This window comes from Colius striatus, chromosome 1, assembly GCF_028858725.1.
Source record: "Colius striatus isolate bColStr4 chromosome 1, bColStr4.1.hap1, whole genome shotgun sequence".
Taxonomy (NCBI): domain Eukaryota; kingdom Metazoa; phylum Chordata; class Aves; order Coliiformes; family Coliidae; genus Colius; species Colius striatus.
In genome coordinates, this window is record NC_084759.1 from 176,919,787 (window position 1) to 176,941,139 (window position 21,353).

Sequence of the window (21,353 nt, forward strand, 5' to 3'; positions counted from 1 at the left end):
TATGAAGACAGCTCATCTCTCTTTCAAATAATTATACAATTTATGAAACTCGGTAGTGTTTGACACTTTGACATTCCTCTATAGGGAAGTTATCACTTTCACCTATTTAAAAAATTTTCATCTTGTAACAAATAGTTAAACTGAAACAGTATTATTGACATTTCTTAATGAAGACTCTACACTTTTACATGTAAATATATAGTACAAAATTATACAAATAAAAGAAGGGGGTGTGAATTATTAATAGATCTATTCTTGCTTCATGTAAATACTATTATTATGGACCTCTAGAGTAGCAGTTCTAAAAAGATAAAATCTATTTCTAAGTAGCTAGCAAGGTTGTGCTAATAAAATATGATTCAAAGCTTATAATTCTTGAAGCATCGGACATTGCACTATTACTTGAGCCAGCTGATTCAATATCACTGTGTTTCTTCAACATTCACACTCAAACTAGTTCCCATCACACCATGGAAAATAAAAGGAATGTCCATTTCCTTAACAATTTTTAAAAAACTCAAACAAAACCCCCAACACTGAAACACTCTAGACACAGTCAGAACAAAAACATTCTCTATCTCTAATAGAGTTCCCATTTTGCAACCGCCATAGCAAACATTTAGCATCGACTAACGTTTGGGATCTGACTTTTACGTACTAACACACAGTTGAGTCATTCGGTACTCTATCAAAGAGGGAAACGGTCTCAGAACTTTAAAACTCTTATTTACAGGACTATGAACATTAGAATAATATCAAGTTCTCGAAAAAGCATATAATTCTCCCAAATGTACACCTTCATTACAGGAAGGTAACACCTGGCATCTGCAGCATAAAAATGTAAATATAATAATTTTTTACTGTGCTACTCTGGTTTTGTCATTTATGGTATATCTTTTTCTTTTTTTACATTTTAAATCTTTTCACTTTAAAAAATAACAGAGGTTTCCTACCATTTCATGGTCCACCTGGCTGATCTTAACATGGACTCCATCTCTAAACTCCCAAGTGTTATATTGCTATCTTAATAATATTAGTAATAATACTAAATCAAAACCGATACTTTACGCTGCTTCCCTGAAAGCTGACACTTGACTCTTAAAACAGCAACAACGGCCATACTGGAATTTTTCAACAGAATCGTTTGAAGAAAAGAATATGTTAAATCCTGTGTCAGCGAAGGATGGGTAAATTCCATTAAGCTGAGCATTCTATGCACATCTCAAGTGTTCTGAACATACTTAAAAACTTCCTTGTCATTGACTTTTATTTCAAGTCCTTCAAGTTCTATCCAATAGCCTCAAGAAATATAGCTCTAAAAACGGAAATGTTTTTGCTTTGACTGTCTCTCTAAAAACCAGTAATCCCAATACGTGATGATGGGGCCATTCAAAAATATGTAGTACACAAAACATATAGGATAGTACAGACAGACGTAGTACTCTTACATTTATCACATACAATCAACATTTCAATCTCTATTATATTTCACAATTTGTTATTCAAGTTAAAGCACCTACGTATGGTGATTTTACTTTCACTGTACAGCCTATGTTATTGGGTTTTAACACTGTAACTTGCCCCATTGGACCGAATCATGCAACTGTCACAGATCAGCAGAAGTGTTTTATAAGGCATATTGGAACAAGTTAAAAATATTTCTTAGCCTTTCAAAAGTTGATTTACTTCATGAAGGAGTTCCTGGATGCCTCAGTCCTCTTAAAGTTCATAGGAAATGCGGTAGGGTAATTTATTTTAAAGTGTAATTTATTTGGCTTAGGATGGTGCCACAGGAATCAAAAGGAGCCACGGTCCTCATCTTCAGAGGGAGTCCTTTGTGTCAGGTGGAGGACGAGGTAACTCCAGCTACATTCAGAACCCGGAGCAGGCGAGGAGCCCCAGGCTTGGCACTACCAGGACCAGGAGCAGAGGCGGCACTCCAGCAGTGGCACCTGTGCATGGACAGAACAACACAGCATTGAGCTTGTGGTGAGAACAGCCCTGGATGTGAGCAAGAGTGTAGGTACGGAAGCTGGTGCATTCAGCACAGATCCCACCTTCTAGTGGTATTGCCTGGGCCAGGTTTTTTGGTAGCAGGAGGTGCTACAGGGGTGGCTTCTATAAACAAAAAGCTGCCAGAAGCTTCCCCTGTAGCTGATAGGACTGATGCCAGTCAATTCTAAGATGGACCCCGCAGCTGACCCAGGCCTGGCCAGTTAGTAATGGAGGTAATGTCTCTGTGAATAACATATTTGAGAAGGAGAAGTTGCTGCTCAGTTGTTAAACGGCAGCAGCAACAGGGAGTGAGACTGAGAACATCTCCACAGACACCAAGGTCAATGGAGAAGGAGGGTGCTTAGGCCCTGGAAGAAAGACTCCCCTGTGATCTGTGGTGAAGATCGTGGTGAGGCAGCTATGCCTCTGCAGTCCATGGAGGCCACTGGGGAGCAGAGGCCCACTCACAGCCCATGGAGGACCCCATGCCAGAGAGGGGTGTGGGGTCCTGAAGGAAGTGGTGAATCCATGGGAGGCTCACATTGGAGCAAGTTCCTGGCAGGATCTAGGAGCCTGTGGGGAAAGAAAAGCTCACAACAGAGCAGGTTTGCTGCCAGGACTTGTGACCCTGTGAGGGATTCACGCAGGAGTAGTTGGTACCTGAAGGACTGTTCTCCTGGTGGATGACCCACGTTGGGGCAGGGTGTGAGGAGCTGTCCCCATGGGAGGACCCATACTGGAGCAGTTCATGATGAACTATAGCCCATGGGAAGGACCCACATTGGAGAAGTTCATGGAGGACTCTCCCGTGGGGAGGGACCCCACACTGTAGCAGTGGGTAGTGTGGTGATGCCTCCTCGTGAGAAGAAGAAGCAGCAAAGTCCATCTGTAATGAACTGACCGCAAACCCCATCCCCCATCTCCTGTGCTGCTGGTGGGGAAGGAGTGAGAGTCCTGGAAGAGGGAGTGGTGAGGGGAGGTGTTTTAAGATTAATTTTGATTTCTTATCTCCCTGTTATAGTTTATTAATAAATCAAACATTTTTCTCCCCAGTTGAGTCTGTTTTGCCTGTGATGTTAGCTGCTGAGTGATCTCCCTGTCCTTATCTCAACACACAAACTGCTTGTTACATTTCTCTTTCCCCTGTCTGGTTTAGGAGGGGGAGTGGTATTACAACTTGGTGGGTACCTGGCACCCAGCCAGGGCTAAGCACACCTGTACAGGTAATCCAAAATGGACAGGAGGACTTGTTACAGTACAGTGGAGGACTTGCTCTTTTGTTCTTCAATAACTATTTATGCAGCATGTTTATACAAGCAGCAAGGCCATTTAGAACACATCAGTGTATTTTGATTTGGCTGGTCCAACAAGCCAAGAGGTTATTCCAGGAGGTAAAAGGTCAAAATAAATATTTAAACATGTGAAAACAAAATTAATGGAGCCTTTGAAATGTGATGAAGCAAAGAGACACCTTTGGAAATGTTAACATTCATATGATCAGCAATAATCTGTGAGATGTCAAAGAGCCTGGTACATTTGTTTATCTGCCAGATTACAAAGTCCAGATGGCCGACTTCTAGCAGTGTGGCATTTTTGTCTGTTGAAGTCACAAAGGTCTTTCTTAAGCAAACATTTTAAGATAAAAAATATTGACAGCTTACAAACTTTACATGACTTGCTGTGGCAAACAGGCACAAGAATTGCTGTGATGTTAAGTGCTTTGTGTTGCCATGGTCCAGCTCCCTGTTAAGAAACACCTATATGAGAAAATAACCCAGCTAAACTGAATGTGGCTGTCAGTCTTGGAGATGGGCCAAAGGAGCAGGAGAATGGGCTATTCCTTCCTCCCAGAGAGCACTCATCTAGGTCAGGATGGCAGTGTGTATGTGAGTAGTGAGGGACCCAGATAGCTACTCATCTTGCTGTTGAACAGACTAAGGACAGAAGTGCCTGCAGCTGGTGGTGACAGTCCTGAAGAGCTGCTGGAACCGTCCCACTGGACAGCTCTCCAGCAGATGCTCTTCTGAATGAGGGAAAACCATACTGAAAAGGTAACACACATACCAAACAGCAGAGATTTCAGCAGACAGCCCTGTTTTACCCAACAATAGGCAAAGTATAACAAATTTCAAATCCCAAAAGAGTATTTAAATTTCCTCATCACATCTTTGCAAGGACAAATAAATCACATCAACTGGTCCAGCAACGTACAGGCTCCTAGAAAGACAGTTCTGTAGCTTTTATGTGTCTGTCTCAGAGGTTTCTGCATCTTTCAGGATAAACAAAGAGCTTAATTCTTCATTTTGTGTCCCTCTCAAACCTCCTATTAATAAGGTGCTTTATTAATTTGAATCTAGCAATATAAGATCCTGAGGACAAAAAAACCTGTTTTGAAGTGAGAATTTTGCCAAATAAACACCTTTAAGTTACCTTCAAGCATTTATTTCTTACAGTATTTCCTACCAACAATAACACAGAGAAAGTAAGGAAACTAGGTGGAAATTGCTTGATAACAAACCTCATTTTTTATAAAGTTTGTGGACTAAGTCCAAATCAGAAACTCCAGAGCTTACCATCTCATCAGTTAGCTGTGGATATACAAAAGTAATAATATTTAGTCATTTGTGGTTCCTACATACATAATTGCACCTTTTCCCCTACTGCTGTAGGGATGCTTTCTGAACATAAAATTTCTTCCTAAGCCCTTTCTGATATCCAAGCACTTGGAAAACCAACAGGAGACCTACCAATCCTTCTTCATCAGCTCAATTTGCTACATTTCTATGAATAAAACATTTTTACATAGGAAGCAGTAAATTCACTTCAGTGAAAGACAAAATTAAGAGAAATATTGGAAGATTGCTTTCCAAAGTATCCATAAACAGAGGAATTTAAAGTTTAAGATGAGTATGAATGTATGTTCAAATACATTCTCATATGTAACAACTGTTTGTCAACTGTGAAAGAAAGAGGGTATATTTATCTGCACTTCTTAGTGATTTACGAGACACCCATTAATCTTTTATGTAATTTTTATGCTAAAATATCAAAGTAGCAGTTAATGAATAATAGCCATAGGGAAAAACCCCTCAGATGTCATATTTAAGAATATCCACAGAAAATGTATTCCGCCTTTGTCAGACCAGCTGGAAAGATGCAATGAACCTCATATTTCAAATGTTTCTAATGAAGGAAAAGATGAAAAAAAAGTTTGTTGAGTGAAGTTGAATAATGAGAAGTGTGAGGAAATTTCTAAGTGCACGTAACTATTCTCCAAAGAGAAAGGAAAAATAAATCTTCCTGTGAGATGTGCTCACTGGCTCCATAAGTAGCAGTTAGGAATTCACTCCATTACAGCAGCTATTTACATGGTTTAGGCACTGTTGCAGAGATACATAAAACAGCTCTCCACACTGAAGTAAATCCTACCCTTAGATAGCACATTACAGAACATTAGGAGGACAAATGCATTCTAAACAGATTACCTCTTCTTTTTTCCTGTTAGATTACCGACCTGCATGTCAGGAGCCACTGGAAACTCGAGTGCATGACAGACAGTATACTCCTGCAGCTCATGAATGAAATAAACCTAAGTTTTGCCTGGGGACAGACTATAAGAGGTACTTCTGTGCAGTAACACCATTGTGATCTGTCAGTTTTAACAGTCTTTAAAAACTGGAGAAATACCAGATAAAGACTTTATGAATGCATACAAATAAACATGTGGATGTAAATTAAAACAGCAGGATTATTAAGCTCCTTCTGAAGTCCGTCCAGGTATGAGCTGGATATATTTAGCACTTAAAGAGTCATTATTTTCTGTTATGAATGGTCTCTCCTTCCAACCAGCATCTCATGTATCCAGTGCGCATGCAATTGCAAACTACAGTCATCAAAGTCAAGCCAAAACCAAAGCCAGTATCATGCAACCTAAGTACTACTCTAACACGCCATGTGTTGACTCCATATCTAGAGTCCTAATTTCTTTCAAATAAACAATGAAACACCTTAAACGTCTTTTTTTTTTTCAACAGCTCCAGTAAAAAGTGAAATTTTGCATTATTCCCATGGAGGCCTTGCTGCCATCTGCTATAGAGTTCCTGTAGTTGATATTTTAAGCAGAGGACTAAACTATCTACAGAAATACACTCTGAATGTGGCTTAACAGTGAATACAATTTGTATGGGATGTGTGCAGTTAACATTTTTCCTGCTTTGTATTCTCAGCAGCCTTTCTCAAAAGTGGTTTCTTACCTGACTAAATTAAGAGAACAACTTCTGGACAGGTTTTCCTTCAGCAAGATCTTTACATACTTGTGTTGGTTTTGTGTGGAGTCATTTTGGGTTTTTTTCTAGCAACAGGAGAGGGGGCTGCAGTGGTGGCCCTTGTAAGAAGTTGCTCTAAACCTACCCAGGCTCTAAGTTGGACCCACTTTTGAGGCTGAGCCAACTGGGTGCCTCTGCAATCACTTTATAATGAGAAGAAGCTGGAAGAGGAAGGGCTGAGGGTTGTGGAAGGAGTGAGATGGGAGAGAAGCAACCATACAGACTCCAAGATCTGTAAGGGAAGAGAGGTGCAGGTGTGCTGGAGCAGAGACTCCCCTGCATCCCATGATGAGATGGCAGATGTCTCACTGATACTGACAGAGGGCAACAATGGAGCTGAGATCTGCCAGCAGCTTGTGGAGGAGCCCATGGCAGAGGGGGTGGCTGTGTCTGGAGGGGCTGTGACTCTGTGGGGAGGCACCATTGGAGCAGAATGTACCTGGAGTTCTGCTGCTGTGGAGGAGATCCACGCTGGAGGAGTCTGTAAGGACCTGCAGCCCTTGGGAAGGGCTCACACCAGAGAGGTTCATTAGGGATTGTATGCTGTGAGAGGGACCCCACATTACAGGAGGTGAAGAATGTGAGGAGTCCTCCTCCTTTGAGGAGGAAGAGGAAAAAGCAGCAGAGACCACCTGTGAGGGACTGACCACAACCCCCATTCCCTGCCTTCTGAGCTGCTGACAGGGAAGAGGTAGAGATATTGGAAGCAGGGAGCTGAGCCTGGGAAGAAGGGATAGGTGGGGAAAGGAGATCTTCAAGCACTGCTTGTATTTTTTTCATAGCATTGCTCTGTTTTGTTTTCTGTTGTTCTGCTTTTGGTTGATGACAAATTAAACTGTTTTTGTTTTCTTCCCCAAGTCAAGCAGTCCCATCTGTTTTGCCCAGGACCATAACTGATGAGTGAACCTTCCTTGTTCTTGTGGATTTCCATGAGGCCCTTGGTTAGGTTTTCTCTTCCCTATCCCAGAACAGAGGGTGAAGGGAGGAAGGAGTGAGTGAGCGGTTGTGAGGTTCTTTGGGCTCATCTGAGCTTATATCATAGGAACTTCCACCAACGTCCCACCACGTTTTCTATTTGTACTATTTGTACTTCAAATTTCGTGTTGCCATCTCAAATCACGCAAAGTCTAGGATGAAAACTTTTATGCTTCTGAATGGAGATCCCAGATTTTACTGCCATCTTGAACAGTGTGCAACAGTCTTCACAACATAGTCAAAGGAAATTAACTCAATTTCATGCCTAAATGAAACAGGCATTAAAATAGTTCAGACTTTGATGTATTTCCTGAGCCTTTGTTACAATTTGTTATTAAAAGTACGTCATTATTTTCTTTAAATGTTACTTGTCTTTAAGATGTGACATTTTTGGCCTTTTTCCTAACATCGGTATCCTTTTATATTGGATTGTAAAAAAAAATCTAGATGTCTGTTTAGAAATCCTACTTTCATCAGATCTGTGAACCAGGAAATTAGTAGTTATTGGTCATCTGTGAAGCTGTCACATGTGAATAACTTCTCTTTCTCTCTCTCTGCCAACATACACAGACTACAAGCGATTCATTGGCTAATCATGGGCTGATCCTGTTGCAGCAAAACTCTTTCTCTGCTTTTGTTGTCAGGAAAGATTATTCAAGAATTAATTTATATTAAATGGCATCAGTTTGCTTTGTTTCCAGGTACTGAACATCAAGGGGGATGTCTACATGACTGTTCTAGTTTGAGAAGTGTGTTTTTAAAGTAAGTATCTCAGCCATGTCCTCTTTATTGGGGTTTATTTCACACTGTGGAGCTGTCTTGGATAAACTGTGGAGGACTAGATTAGAGGTTGTGCAAAGTAAAACGTGATGTAAGCATACAGTGTGGAGCTGAATTCTCAACACCACTGTGTCTTTCTACAGATCCATTCCTCCAGTACCACACAAATTGTTCAGGTAGATGCAGACAGGCTATTTGAATGACACGGTCACTGGAACACATTTTCCATGATAGAAGTCATCGTACATATAGTAAGAGTAAGTAAAAGAGATTTTTTTTTTTTCTTACCAGCACTGGTATTTCATATGATTCATAAAGGATTTAAGTTTGTAATGCAAATTTTTTAAGTTGTTCAGAAATGATCTGACTTTATGTCTGTTTTGCAAAACAGATTTCTTTTTTCTGGAAGAATGGACAAAGTCCTACCCATTTTCCTGTAAATACTGTTCTCCTTTTGGCCCACAACCCAAGGACCAGTCTTTCATTAGAGCTGTCTGTTTTTATATCTCTCCTTTTTAATTTAAGAAAGGTAAATGCAAAGACTTCTCCTATTCTTTTTCTCCTTGCTTCTAACTAAGCTTGTCCACTGCTCTGGGCAAAAATCAGGGCAACCAAAATAAAAAGGGATTTTTGCCTGCTCCTTTTGTAAGTTTCTGTAGCCTCTATTAGGCTACAACAATATCTATTTTCTGAGTGTTTTCTTATTTACTTAGATAGAACAGAAAAGAAGGACGGGAGGGAATGTGACTTCTTTAGGTTAAACTAAACTGCATAAAAGAAGTGGGTGGGTTGGTTGTTCTGTCAACTAGCTTCTGAAAAGAAATTCCACCTGTCCATCTGGAAATACTATCTTCATGAAAGATTACTGCAAAAGAAACATGTATTATCAGCTGACATGATTTAAATTTTGCTGTCCCTATTCATGGAAATGGAAAATAACTGAACTGATTAGAATATTCTTATCTTGCATCACTGGCATCGTTTCTAAGTCATGGGTCCAACTTTCCCTTGTCTAGGAATACCTTTGTTTCAGTACGTGGAAATTTTCTTCTTGCCTGTGCCATAAACCTTTCAAGAAAGGTGCTATGGAGTAATTTACAACATGTGAATGACTGTTTTGCAGCAGAGTAGATGTACAGGATGGAAATAATGCTGTCTGTGCATCTGCCCATGCTTTGTGCCATGTTAAGTTTTGCTGTGCATCTGCAGAACAGCCTTGCAACTATTAGAAGAAAAATAGAGAGAACATTAAAAAGCGCTTTGAAGTGCTGCTGATGGTCTGGGTGGTTTGTCCACCCCATAGTGTTAGTCTGTCTTCTCCTACTCAAAATCCATGTGTCAGAGCCAAGGAAATGTTTTGCTTTGCTCTAGGAATGGCACCTGGCGTGTCAGCAGGCAGCAGCAGGGGCTTCTTTTCCATGGACTCTGTACCTGCTACAGATCACGGCTACCAAGATGAAAAGATATTTTGGACTCTGAAGAAAATGAGAAAATTTTCAGTTGGTGGGCTATTTAGTTAACTGTCAAGAAATGCAGGTTATTTCTCAGATGCCTCTCTCCCTTCACATACACTTATGTTCTCTGTAGATTCTTTTACATGGAGAGTTAAGTAGAAGTCCACAGGGAATATTTTTAAAATGTACTCTTTTAAAGCAGCATACTCAACAAGAGGTGCTCCTGTGACTGAGGCAACAGTTGTAGTTCAGAAGAATTTTGTGAGTTTTAGGACGACTTTTATGACCTAAAGGCTTGTCATATGTCTCAGCATCTACCTTGTCTCTGCAGTTGTGTGCAGTCCAGACAAACTGGCTCACCGGCAGGACCAGGAGTACTGCCAGGCCAAGTAAGGATGACTCATGTGCTCAGCTAGGATGAGGTGTTCACTGCTGGAAACTGCCTACTGAAGCACCAGGAGGAGCTTGGAGAGAGTTTCAGTAGCTCACCCCTACAGAAAAGCTTATCTGTGATTATGCTGATTGTCTGGTGTGGCAAAACACTTGGCTGTGAATATTTTCCACATAAGTGAATTCTGTATTGCTTCAGAAAACATGGTTGATAGTCACTCAGAGGAATTCAATCATCCTCTGAGAGAGTCGTTGACAGGTTTTTAATCAAAAAGGGATAATTCTTCAGGAAAAAAAAATGGGAGGCTAGAAAAGGAAGTTTCATTGTAACCCTGAAAAGAAGAAAAGATCTGTGGCCAACTGGGGAATTCTGAGGTAGGAACCTACTCCTTCTTGTTCAAGAAAATAGGGATTTGTGAATGCTTTTACAAATAAATTCACCCCAAGTATACACCAGATGTGTCACTCCTTTTGACTACATTTTAACAATCACATGGTACAATGAACAAACAGTAGAAACTCTTCAGGTGCTTAAATTGGGCCTTTCTGTTCAGCAATGCAGAAGAAGTTTTAAATTGATCATGAAAGTTACTGAAGAAAGGAAGAAAGCAAACAGCTGGCCTAGCACGTGCCTCCCCAGAGCAAAACAATATAACTTTTACTGATAATGATGGACTTTGAAGTACTGGGTACTGTTATATAAGAAAGGTCAATACAATTTTCCAAGGTAGCTGGGTAGCAGGTTCTCTAGTAAAGAAGACAAAGAGGAATCTCCTTCTCTGAAGACATTCAAAACGCACTTGGACGAGTTCCTGTGTGACCTATTATAGGTGGTCCTGCTCTGGCAGGAGGGTTGGACTAGACGATTTTTCAAGGACCCTTCCAACCCTTGAGATTCTGTGATTCTCTGAATAGGCAGGATAAAGCATCTTAGAGGGCTGCACAGGCAGCATAAAGCAGAGGAAATGTGCACTGATTGGTTAATACAGAATCTTTACTGTGAATTCTTCAATTTACCCAGTTCCAAACAAAGGTAAATAAAAGGAGAAACAGATGAAGGTAGAAACTACCAAGAACATATCAAAAAAAAAAAAAAAAAAAAAAGAGCAAGAGGTTAGTATAGAAATGGCTTCATATATGTGTGGGAAACTCTGTTCAGCTTTCTAACAAATGAATTTTCAGATTGTTAAGACTTTGTAGGTATAGGCAGAAAAGGTTGTGATTAGTATTGCATTCCCCTCCAGCTGAGCACATCACTTTAGACTTTAGTGTCTTGATACAGAAGTTCTAACAGCCATTGTGAATGCAAACATTTCCTTTAAAGCCAGGTAAAGCTTTTGACTTTCATATTGTGTAAAGTCAGAAAAAGATCTTAAACAAACCATCACCTATCATTATTTACTATTATAGAAAATAATATCTTAGAAATTCATTAAATGCTTGTTTTAGGGAGGGACAGACAAAATTTTCTCATGTGGAAACCAATGAAGGAAACACTGTTTTACAGATAATATCTAAATAAGCCAGTGGTGCCTAAACGCAGCTTTAAACAAGCTGCTTATCTGCTTGGATGAGTGACTTATGCTGCCACATTAAATTCTACATTTCACTTATTTCTGCTTCGTAGATTTAAAAAATAATGCTAAGCTCCATAATTTAAGCACAGAAATGACTGTTATCTCTTTTAATTCATATCCTATATCATCTAAATATTTCCTCACATAAAATACAGTTTAAGTAGCCTTTTACTTAGTTTCCCCTGTACGGAGTCCAGGAAGACAAATATTTTGAAAACACACCTTCTAAAATGGTTCACAGCCTTGGCTTAGGCACACCAGGTGCTGAAAAGCAAAAAAAATCAAGCAGACTTTCATGCTTCTGGCAAAGAAAGTCTCAAATTGATCTGTTAGAATTTATATGAGGGTTGGACTAGATGATCTCTAAAGGTCTGTTCCAACCCCTACCATTCCACCATTCTATATCTTAATAAAGTTCTTACATCAGCCACTCCCTAGCTAGTGCCAGAAACACCAAATTTGACGCTCTGAAACATTCACATGAACTTAGATGAAGGATCTGACATTTCCTACTTCAACAGAAGCAATATTCCTCCTTACCTTCCCATTGGCTTAATATAATTGTATTGAACAGGCACAGAAGAGAGACCAGTCAGCTCTTCCAGTGCTTACTTCTAAGAACTCTGTTGTCAACCCTCCATCTCTTGTTCCAATGAGCAGGCTTTTGAATATAGTCACATTAAAATATGTGTCACTAATCTTTAAAGGCCAGAACATTTCAACATTGAAGTCTTTCAAGTATTCTGAAAAGGAAATGCAGGATTTCTATATACAATAAGATGTACTATCTAATATACCTAAATAATATTTATTAATCTAGTCTTTATACCTGTAGCACCAAACACATCTATTTATACATGAATATAAACCTGCCAAATAATCAGAAGATTTGGTGTTTGGAAGCTGTACAGTTCTCAGGAGCACAACATGCCTGTCTGTGCCTCTGGGGCTGTCTAGTCTGACCTCTCACTTTTTATCGTGACTGTCATCAACACTGAAACGTCAACAGAAGAAACTCCAAAGACGAAAACTGCACAGCCTCTCTGGGTAACCTGCTCCAGTCCTGCACTACCTTCTGGGTGAAGTTTTAACTCATGTCCAACCTGAACCTCCCAAATTGCATTTTCTGGTCACTGCCCTAAACTGTATCATCTGCCATTACCAAGACTTTGGATTGCTCATCTTTGTAGCTGGTCTTTATACAGTTACATGCTTCTGTTACATTGCCCCTCTCCACTATGCTAAACCTTGGTGATTATTAAGGGTCTATTACTAGACTCTATGGTACTTCCTTAATAATAAAGAGCTGTGCAACTCCTTACTACCAAACAGGGTTTCTGAAGTCCCTCAGATTTTGCCCCTGAAGTAACTGGAAAACTATCACTGCTGCTTTTGTCACAGAAATGCTGGGTTTTGTTCTCTCAAGAGAGATTTCATCAAAAGATGTGTTACAGCAGACATCTAACCTAGGTCTTCTGAATCACTCTCCTTGCTAAGAAGAAAAGGAGTCTGGCTGAGAGGTATGAGTATGCACTGCTCCAAGGCAACCAGAAAAAGTAAGATAGATTAACTGCTGAGCTGAAAAATACCACAAGGATTTGAATAAGGCAGTTCCACGTCTTGCTACTAAAAATTAAAACACATAAGAGTTGTCACAACTAGAAAGTATTCCCTTCTTCATTCCTTCACCTCTGTGAGCATATCTGCAATCCTGTTTAGATTAATAAGGGGAAAAAATTAATGAGCTGAGCCTTCCAAAGACTTAAATCACTCTAAACATTACTTGCCAGGCTTTGATTTCTCAAAGCAATTAAAAATACTGTATAAGTGTAGTTCAATAGTTAAATGTCCTACCAAGAGGTCAAAGAAGAATATGCATTTGTATTAAATTAAATCATTATGCATCAAAGGGATTACACTATTAAAGCAAAAAACTAATCTTGGCATTCACTCTATGAGCTGCGTGTTTTTTTTCTGTGATACTTGTTTTTACTATGTTGCTACATTTAAGCATAAAAGAGTTAAATAATGATCTCTTGGACCTTTTCCTTCATCTTCAAATGGTAAATGATTATGAAATACCATGCAATTTTTTCATAAAAGGGAAGAAGTATAGTGTTCCTACGTTGGTGTAATAAAAAAACCTGAAAGTATTTCTATTATGTATCTCAAAAACTGGATAAATTACTGGAGAAGTATAGTTCAGCCAAACCAAATTTGAATTTCAGACCTTTAATTCATTGGTTAATTGACAGCCCTACTGAAACACTAGCAATCAACAACTTACTGAATTTTTAAAAAAGATATTTCTGACTGCACAGGGAAACAAAATTTATTTTTCTTTTTCACCTCAAACACTTTAAAACTGAGTCATTGTTAGATGGGTAACATCCAAACTGCTGAAAATAGTAAAGTATTTTTGGGTTTCAGAAGAAGTAATCCTCTGTCCAACTACTAAATATTATTCAGGCCTTTCATAGCATGCTTTCCTGAAGCTGGGAGTATAGAACAGCTTTAGAGAGTCTGACCAAAGGCCTGTCTATCTCAGGTCATTGACACCAACAGTGGTCTGTAACAAATGCAGTGGAAAAGAAGAAAAATTCATGTCACGCAGAACACAACTTTCCTTTTACCCTTCTCACCACTTGTGTCAAAGCAGCTCCTGAGTCAAAAGCTGAATAAAGGACATAATCTTAAAATAAAGCCTGATAGATCCACCCTTTATTTATAACTTTGTCCTGCACAACGCTGTCACAGGAAATGTCACAATTTAATTTTGTACCATGCAAGAGCATTACTTCCATAGTTTACAACCTGCTGCCTGCTAATTTTACATCACTACTTACCTCTTGCTATTGTTCATGACTGCCTTACATCCTCACTCCAGCTGAAGACTCCTTGTCTCTTGCAAGTCTCACCCAGAATTCACTCCACAGCCACTCACTGATCTTCTCTGTATTTTTATAGTATCTTTCTTTGGTATCTTCAGTATTTTTATTTTCTGAGATCTGACAAGAATATGTTTCCTGTGACAGTCACAGTTTGCTATAGCATTGATAGCCAGAAAAGTCTCCAACATGTAACAAATTAAAACATGTAACAAGTTGTATGAAGCTGCCATAGATTTCTTTTTTTGCTAATGCTTAAAGGCACTGCAGAGTTCTCCTGCTTTAATGTGACCATGCAATAGCCACCAGTGGGGATTTTGCAGGCAGTTCCCAAGCTCATACAGACATGTGGCAACTCAGATTGAAGACAAAAACAAGAGGAAGTTATGTGGTTCTCTTCAAGACAGTGGCCACTTGTTATGTTTTTAGATGCGTAGCACCTATGGATTCCTCTCTTGTCATCATTCTCTGATCAGAAGCAATCTATCTGGCTCTTGTTTTGTGTGATATTGTCCTTTTAAATCTCTACTGTGTTCTAAACCCATGTATATCCCCCTCCCCCCCATCCAGTTTCTAGCTATAAAGCCTGTCAACCAACATGACACAGCTTAGTTATGAACCTTATGGTTAAAAATGATATTTTGTTATACTTACACACTGTGTGTATCCAGGCTTTCCCACATACATAAACAGAAATGACAAAATAAACAGCATTGGGATTATCATACAATAATGCAGACTAAGAAAATGTAACTAGATATGAAAATACTTCTGCAGCTATGTCCTACTGTTGATTTGAATGCAAGAACAGGAGAAGCAATCCAAATTAGGGAGAATATGGCTTTTCAAGAAAATGCTTGTCCTAGCACTGAATATGAATTGTCAAACCTTAGTTGTCTCAGGCTTGGAAGGAGGACCAGTGAACTGGAACTTGGCTGAAATGATGATGAAGGAAAATCAAGAGAAACAAGAGAACCAGTATGGTGTTATGGGCAGATTTATGCATAATGTTAGAGGGTGTTCTGAGTATTTTCTACTTAATTTTTGAGCTGTGAGAAAACAGCAAATATACTGTGAAAATTACTGTTCTTTTAGAGGAGAGATTTTTGAGAAAAGTATTTTTGGTTTAGTAGAAGCTTTTTTGTTACATTCTTGTTACAGAGAGATAGCATGTTCCAAGGCCAGCAATACAGGACTGTCATGCCAGTTAGAAGACAGTTTTCATTAGCACTCCTTAAGATTTTTACGTATGTTCTCCTCTTTTCTGATTACTACAACCATCTTTGCAACAGATGGGCATTTTCAAATTATGATCAAACAATATTGATTATACCGCATGAAAAATGAATGATCACCTGATTTACCTGACAGTAATATGTGTAATAAATATCAATATCCTATTTAAATAATAATAATAAAATATTAAAAGATAAAATCATACAATGTATGTGTGACTTGCCACAAGCAAAATTTTGCATTTTCCTTTGAAAAGGCTATACTTCAAAGTAAATGGGTTTTTTTTAGTATCTGAAAACACACCCATGGCAAATGGAATTAATATGTGCATATATATAATAAGTGTGCAGTGAACACAGAGAAGCTGTAATTTTGTTCTCCTGATATAAGCATATACAATACATAAATCATCCTTTGTCCATGTCACTATATAAACCAAGGCATTAACCTGATTTCATATTTGAAGATGAAGGTACATGCTAGCTTCTTTTACCCTCCCCTCTCTCCCACCCTGGATGAAATTTTAAAATTTGAGAGCTTGATTGTATTTTGCCTTACTCAGAATAAATTAATTCCACAGAGGACAGTTCAGTTACACAAGTGAGAAAAAAACCAAGCCCCATATGGTTTTCGTTCCTACTGATTGCAAGATTGCTTTGATTACATTACTATTAACATCATGACAAAGCACTGCAATCCAAGAAGCATAGAAGAGACAAAAAAATATCTCAGCCTCTAACATATTTCAAAGAAAACAGATAAGCCTATTATTAGCCTTGAAATGGACTCCTTTGGGTAAACAAGTAGTTCCAACCTTCAGTGGGTTGTGGCATCCCAGGAATGGATTTTAAATTGTGTAGTTCATTAATTTACTGTAATGGGTTTGGAAAAGATCCCCAAACTCCCAACTGTACAGCAGGCACCAGCCAACAATATACAACTGTTCACGGCTGTATTTTACACTGACTACAGCTGTATGCTGAAATGTAGCTCTGCATATACACAGTTAGTGATTTTACAATAAGCACTTATATTTCAAGATGTTCACTAAAAAGAAATGCCTGTGAGATGGATGTGTTTGGTAAACTTGCTTTATATCATTCTCAACTAAAACAGTGTATCCTATAAGAAACTGACTGGTTATACAGGAGAGCAAAGTTGCTGCAGGATGTTTGCCTCCCTCTTCAGCATGTGATTGGGTTTTCTGTGAGAAGGAAGCCAGCAAAGAACATATAGAAGAAAGTTTCTCCCTTAGACAAGAAGTTGAGCTAGAAATAATATATTTGTGGTTTCTTTTATATTCGACTTTCAAAGGTAATTTTGTTAGTTACAATGTGCTGTATTTTTAATACCTAAATTAAGACCTAAAGGTCAGTTTAGGATTCCAGAACTAGATGTTCTTGTACTTGAACCTAATTCAGACACAACTGAACAAGTGCTAAGAATTATCCACAGTACATCTACAACAGCCTGACAACTTGGTAGCCTAGCACAGCAACAGCAGCCATACAAATCAAGGAAATGGCTTTGGTCTGAAAAAGGGTGCAATTCACCCACTCAAAATATAGGCCAAAAGATGTCTTCTGGTGTCTTGTCTGGTCTCCAGTTGCAATTCAGAAGACCTCAGATCTCTTGTAGATTACATCATGCCTGCCAGCATTGTGTGGATGTCTCTCATAATTTGGGTCACCTCAAATGCTACAGGCTTTGTTTAAGCTACTGAATTACACTCTAGATGACAACTGATTATAATGGGAGTTTAGACACCTAACTCAGGTGTATGATGTAGGTTATTTTGGATTTGATACCTGATAAAACAGCAGAAAACCACCAATCTGGAAGACACATAGGTTTTCTAGACATTTCTTTCTCTTTGGTGCTACCTTCCAGTTTGTGTAAAATCCAGCCATTCCTGGTCAGCATCCAGGACATTTTGAGCCCCTGCTTAACTCTCCCCTTTCACTTAAGCAGGAATTTGATTTGGTTTGCAGACTTTGGAATTAGAAACCTAAAGGTCAAGTAATAGTTCAGATCAATGGTCCTCTCTGATACTATGTGTTTTGCCTTAGCTATTGTTTACACTTCTCTGTAAAGATCTAAGTTCTATTTTGGCCAGCTGAGCACCAGAACACTCATTCCTATCAAACTAGAATTTCTCTTCTTTGTAAGTCTCTGATAAAAATCATTATTACTTAAAAGCCTTTCATCACTCTATCACCCTCCTGGGGCAATTATTCTAAACCTTGTCATGCTACTGGAAAATTTCCTTGAGAATAAAAATCAGCACATACAATTTGCCACGTGTAGATGTTAAAAATACACTTAATTCTGCTCTTCAGAAAAAAACATGGTTTGAGCCCAGAAATAACCTGAATTGCCTGCCCAATTCTCTGTATACTTTGTATTCCAAAGAGACTCCCTTGCCTTTTGTCTCCTTTTCAATCTCCTTTCCTAAACTGGGTCCAGGGAATGCTGCCTTTCTCTAGGGTACCAGAGGCCCAGTCTCTCTCTGTCTATATGGGGTATAGTAGAAGCTGTGACTGAAAATTTGACTGCAGTGTGGAAGATAGAGCAATACAAAACTCTGCAAAACAGCATTTGTAGACTGCTCACTCTCTGAGAGTCTAAGTCTGTATAGGCACACTTGAGGCAGGTTTGACTAGCAAGATGGATCAGATTGAGATCATTGTTGTACTAACATGATGGTTCTGCTTCCAGTCTGCGAAGTAATTGTTCTGCTGCTATCCAAAGGGCCTTTGCATCCCACTGTCGACAGATGGTAATATATGTATGACATAAAGATGACCTAAGGCATGTCCTAAAGAGAGCAGCTGCTTCAACTCTTTTTGCAGCTCATAAAAGACGTTAGAAGCAATTATCCCAGAGTATGGAAATAAAATACAATGTATTACAGCTTTTGTTAAGTGGTTGTTACAGGTTTTGCAAAGTTTATCCCAAGACATTCTCATAGAAAATGGTACACACAATTAACAGAGTGTATGCTAAATGGATTAAGAATTCAGTCACTAGCAGATTTCACTAGTTGCACAGTGAACAGCAGTAGACCAAACACAATCCAGTCATTTTAATGAAAATCAGAAGAAATCACCTAAAGAACTGTGCACATGAACCAAAATGGCAAAGAGTGATGATAACACCACATTTCATACAGACACACAGACAGCATGGGTACCTGAGCCATTAAAACCAGCTGTACTTTGTCATAGCCACACACAAAATTATACACTGACAAAAAGAGACATGTCATACAGATCAGGATGGGACACTGTATCCTGAAAATCAAGAATTTCAGGAAGGATTTAGAGCTGGTGTTGAATAAACAAGACTCTTTTATAGTGAGCACAGCGAAATAAACGGCTAATGAAAGCCTTTCATGAATAATGTTGGGAGTATTAAGTGCAGGAAACCAAGACTATTTCAACAACAGTAGAGTTGAGACAGTGCAAATAGTTAATAGTGTCTACGGTCCTAAAGGAATTCTCAGAAGTTGGAGAGGTGAAGAGAAGAGCTTTTGAAAGTATTTAAGACCTGAAGTCCTGTTGTCACGGAGAAATTCAAGGTGCTCAGTCTGTCTAGCATTTGATCAGCCACTTGAATAATGTATATGTAGGCACAAAAAGACTCTGTAATTAGACAAAAGCTACAAAGGGACGCAATGATCAGACTTCAAACCCAGATAAATATAGATTAAAAATGAGGCAAAAAGTGTTAACAGTGCAGGTGATTAATCATGATAATAAAGTACCCAGCATGTGATGGATTCTCCACCTTTAGACTCCTTTTGATCAAGAGTGAGAGAGATGCTTCTTACAAATGAAAATGGTGGTACTCAAGAGTTCATACAAGGTGTTAGAAACTGTACATATTATTGAAAAGCAGCAGATCAGAGGTCAACTCCTTTAGGAATGGGCTGCTTCTCTCACAGTACACAGATAATATAATATAGCACAGCCATTGCTTTTTTTAAAAGACACAGTGATGCTTGCACTGACTATGTGACAAGGATACTGTTGATGTTTAATCTTTACTGTTTCCCAAGTTCATTTTTTAATTAAAAAGGCAAGAATATAGTGCAAATGTTTAAATTGTAAGCTTGCAAAGACACTATCCAACTCCTTGATGTGTGTTAAGGTATTACTTAAAATCCAAGACCAACAGGAAAGACTTGTGCAGACTATATCTGAACTCGTATTTAGAGTCAAGACAAAGCAAAGTTCAATCAACCTAAACCATGTTCCCTTCTCCTCTTCACCAATCATCCATACCATTCTAAAGTTAGGCATGTTGCATTTCATATTGTTTATGTGACTTCTTGTGTCACAGCTCCTCTCCTGAAAAGTGGAACTTCCCTAGCAATTAGTTTGTGGATCACTTGTGGACCACTCATTGAAAAAGGAATGGGATACAGAGACAATGGCTTCTAGGAACTACGTGATTATTGCAAGCTGACATCTTGGGCCTGAGGCCTGCATCATGTAGCTATGCTTGTAGGACACTACTAAAAGTGCCAGTCTACAGGGCACCAGTCTGATATCTGAAAGGCTAGCAGTACTTCCAGGATTGAACTGGACTGCTGCTGAAGTGTTTTGTGTGCACTATGACTCTTCAGAAATATTTTAAGATGAACTCCAATTCTCAGTGCAGTCACTGCTGAAGAGCCATCTCTCAAATTCTGGATGCGAATGGTGTGTCCATCTCCAGGTAGGATGCAAGAGGAAAATATTCAGTCCGATATTTCCAAGGAGTATGGGAAGAAAGAAGAGAAGTTATCTGCTCACCTGAAATTTTTATTTGAGCTACCTCTCCATCTCCTCCTTCACTGTGTGCTCGGACCTCAACAACATATTCACCATCACTGGGGACTGGGACCTCTATTGTGTGTTTTCCAGTTGAAAACAACTTGCCTTCATGTTGTCCATCTGGTCTATAAAGTACCTAGGAAAGTCATAGTAATTATAGTTATTGAAATGCTACATTTCCATGAAAACATTTATATATGTACAGTATGTCAATGAAAAGGTTTCAGGTTTATATTTATTTATGAAGTCTATATATCTATCAAAACTTAGTGGCTGATACTACTTTCTCTTTTTTTGTAGGGTGAATCTAGACAGGAGGTTTCCTCATTGTTTTCTCAGTTACAAAATTATGTCACCTTTTGAGAAATCATTTCAGCCCTTAGGTTTTAAGTAAATAATTAAAGGAATTGAAGATGATATTGCAGGGTAGTTAAACACATCAAATAAAAATCTGAGAACTCATCTGTGTTTTCTGACATAAAATGTATTATTGTTTTCATAAATGAAACAATTATTCATTTTACTATTAATTCTCAGTGATATTACTATTGCAGATGTGATTGTATATGTCTTGTGAGACCTTTACAAAAGATCCCCACCCCTTCTGGACTTCTCTCTGTGAAACGTTGTCAACAATTCCTAGGAAGCAGTTTAAATCCTCAAGCCAAATTTCTACAAGCAGAATATGACACAATTTTTCTTACTGCCAAGCAAACAGTAAGGCTAAACAAGAATTAATTTTTAAAGCTTTCAATACACCCTCTAGTTAGTAGATATACTTGCTCTAGCTATACAGTAATTGCATCTATTGAAGTTAAATGTCCCTTCCCATCCTCCATCTTCCCAGACTTTAAAGAACTTTTGTTGCAGGAACTGTAGCTCCCGTGGAGATGGGAAAGGAAAGCTGGAACAA

At 38.8% G+C, this 21,353-nt stretch overlaps 1 protein-coding gene across 1 annotated transcript in view; it reads right to left on the minus strand.

The window, feature by feature from the left end:
* Positions 1–1,071: 1,071 nt before the first annotated feature.
* The window catches only part of CNTN1 (contactin 1), a 138,731-nt gene continuing 118,449 nt past the window's right edge, over positions 1,072–21,353 (minus strand). Inside the window, exons 22-23 of the mRNA XM_062020482.1 lie at positions 20,420–20,576; positions 1,072–1,952 (exon numbers count right to left, since the gene is read on the minus strand). Coding sequence (XP_061876466.1) covers positions 1,873–1,952; positions 20,420–20,576 — 237 coding nt within the window. The 3' untranslated portion in view covers positions 1,072–1,872. The remainder of the gene's footprint in view (positions 1,953–20,419; positions 20,577–21,353) is intronic.